Source organism: Octopus bimaculoides, chromosome 15 (genome assembly GCF_001194135.2).
Source record: "Octopus bimaculoides isolate UCB-OBI-ISO-001 chromosome 15, ASM119413v2, whole genome shotgun sequence".
NCBI lineage: Eukaryota > Metazoa > Mollusca > Cephalopoda > Octopoda > Octopodidae > Octopus > Octopus bimaculoides.
The window spans coordinates 51,430,513-51,433,256 of record NC_068995.1 but is presented as its reverse complement, the minus strand read 5'-3'; the positions used below and the strand labels follow the sequence as shown (position 1 = coordinate 51,433,256).

The 2,744-nt window shown below is 37.1% G+C and overlaps 1 protein-coding gene across 1 annotated transcript in view; it reads left to right on the top strand.

The window, feature by feature from the left end:
- LOC106870779 (chitin synthase chs-1) overlaps positions 1 to 2,744 on the top strand; it is a 72,537-nt gene that overhangs the window by 24,984 nt on the left and 44,809 nt on the right. Inside the window, exon 2 of the mRNA XM_014916976.2 lies at positions 311 to 623. Within this exon, the coding sequence (XP_014772462.1) occupies positions 414 to 623 (210 nt within the window). The 5' untranslated portion in view covers positions 311 to 413. The remainder of the gene's footprint in view (positions 1 to 310; positions 624 to 2,744) is intronic.

Here is a 2,744-nt window from a genome sequence, read left to right as displayed (position 1 = left end):
AACCGGTATTCATTTTAACTAATTCGGGAAGAAGAAAACCATAGTCGATCTCGTTGAGATTTTTTATACTCAGATGGTCAAGTAGGCAATTAAATACCACGTGATGTTTTGGACATCACTCTATCGGTTTTACAAATTCACTAACATTTTTCCCCAAAAAATAATTCCTATGGTAAGAACAAGGCCAATTGAACATCCTTCGACTAAATAATGATTTCTTTTAAATGTAATCGAAAGTATTCATTACTTACTTATATTTATGATATATTTTTATGTTATTCCTTACGTTGTTCTTTTCTTTTTTATCCAGAAGCCGTATCTCGGTGATCTTCTGAACTAAAACTTTAATCCGGCATGTGTAAATTATCGATTACCCAGAGAAAAGTTCAGGAATCTCTAGAAAATATATTTTGATGACGTTAAAAACTGTTTATAGCGATGGGTTCAATGTTATAGACGAAGTCAATGGTGCCCATGGATACGGAGGTGCGTTCTACGCATCGAACTTTGATCAGAATATGCATTTAAAGCCGGACGATGGCGACTTATCCACATCAGAATTCCTCGACGAAGGCACAATTGTGGAAAGACTGTGCAAGAGGTTTTTCAGTGGAGAATACTACGTAAGTTGTAATTATATTCATTATTTCATTGTCGTGAAGGCGGCGAACTCAGAGAATCGTTACCGTACCGGAGAAAGTGCTCAGCAGCGTTTCTTCCGGCTCTTTGCGTTCTAAATTCGGTTGCCACAGAGATCATGCTTTTCATTGCTTTTCATCATTTCAGAGTCGATAAAATAAGTATCAACTGAGCACTGAGGTCGATTTTATTGACTTCCCCCCTCCCCTCATAATTGCTTGTCGTAAGCTTAGTTTATGGTCTAAAGGCTTTGGCAATTTCGATGATGAAAGAAGGACCGTAGAAGGATATAGGAGTACCTGAGTGGAGATTGTCATGAAGCCTGCCAGCTCCGTGAATCAGGGACTACTCTAGTAGCGGAGAAAAGGTAGAAAGAGCGGGTGAGAGAGAAGAAATCATGTCCGTGGACCGGAGTGTCTTCATAGCAGACAGTCAGGTGGATGTAGTCAAGTATGTCGGCATGTGTAACAGCAAGACTAACCCGAATGTGGGAGCGGTGAGCACTGTGGGTTTCACCTGATCTTAACAGAGCAGTAGTCGTTGATGGATGGAAGTATTTTCAAGCTCTAAAAAGGAAAACCTATATTTGTGGTGTGGTTTTTTAGTTCAAAGATTTGCATTCACCAGAACGGCTCATTTTCAGTATCAGTGAGGCCCACCCACGATGAGAGATCTAATTGCACCGTCTTCATGTTTAAAGATTATGGCATTGTTTTCTTAATATGTAAATCAGGCGTGACTTTGTGTTTTTGAATAACACTGCGTAGGTGTAACTCTTTGAAAGCACGTTCTCAAGTCTTTTGCTCATTGTGCGAGAGCTGGGTTGGTATATGATGCCTAAATTGCGAGTGGGGGGATACCTAGGTGCGAAAAATTAGTCGGAGTAAAAGTATTATAATTAGCATCGTTTGTGATGACGGCATGAAGTTAATTTATATATAGTATGAAAAAGCGTGGAAACCAAAACTTATATTGAGATAAGCCAGAGTTGATATTGTGTGGGTTACAGAGTACTAACGGTATACACCGTAATGAGGCTATCTGAGAGTGTGTGTGTCCCCCCCCCACACACACACACACACACCACCACCACCGCCGCCGCCGCCGCCGCCGCCAATCCAAGACAAGGGAGCTAGACTGGGTTTATAGAGAAACAGATTTCACATGAGATTGTATGTAGATAGATAGATAGATAGATAGATAGATAGATAGATAGATAGATAGATAGATAGATAGATTTTGAAGCATTTGGCGAGACTAGCTCCGAGACTCATTGTTTGAAAAACAATGGAAGCTACATTGCCAAGGCCGGCAACCTTGTTTAAAGTTATTAGAGTCTTCTTCCTCATTTAGTGAGTATATTTACGCTGCAATAAACCTAGAAATACCTACGTACATCGTAAGTCGATTCTTGTACGACCATGTTTTTAAATATTTCAGTATATAGGTTGCTTCCTAAATTAACAATTGTTGAGATAACTTACCAGATTTATTTATGACTTCAATGCCATGGATAATTTCGGTAATATATTGCGCGTAAAACTATAATCATTTAGTTGCTATTTAGGTGACTACTTTATCTCCCAAATTAATTTGCTCGCAGACCGGACAAAGATATAGTGAACTGATAGAAAATAAACACAGGCTAAATATTCATGTCTGACAGGTTTCATAATCCAAATTTCAACAGCTCTTCGGTTTAATTAACCATGTGTTATTCAGTTCTAAATTATCATTTCTATATTATTAAGTAATGCAGAAAGCCAATTAATTAATCATATATTAGGAAACTAGTGAATAATATATGAAAAAATAAAACCATATATATATATACCATATATATATATATATATTTCTTTTTTAGAACGTTGGATCGCAGAGCAGATAAACTTAAATCTGTTGGATAGAAAAAATGGAAGGCTGCTTTGACTTTTTCTAGCCAAAGAGTTTTTTTCAACCCACTATTTACATACTATCTTTATAGCTTTATCTGCTTCGAGAATTATTTCATGTTCTCTCGAAGTTCATAAATTTTTGTTATCATTTCAACAATATATATATATACACACACACACACACACACACACACACATATATATATATAT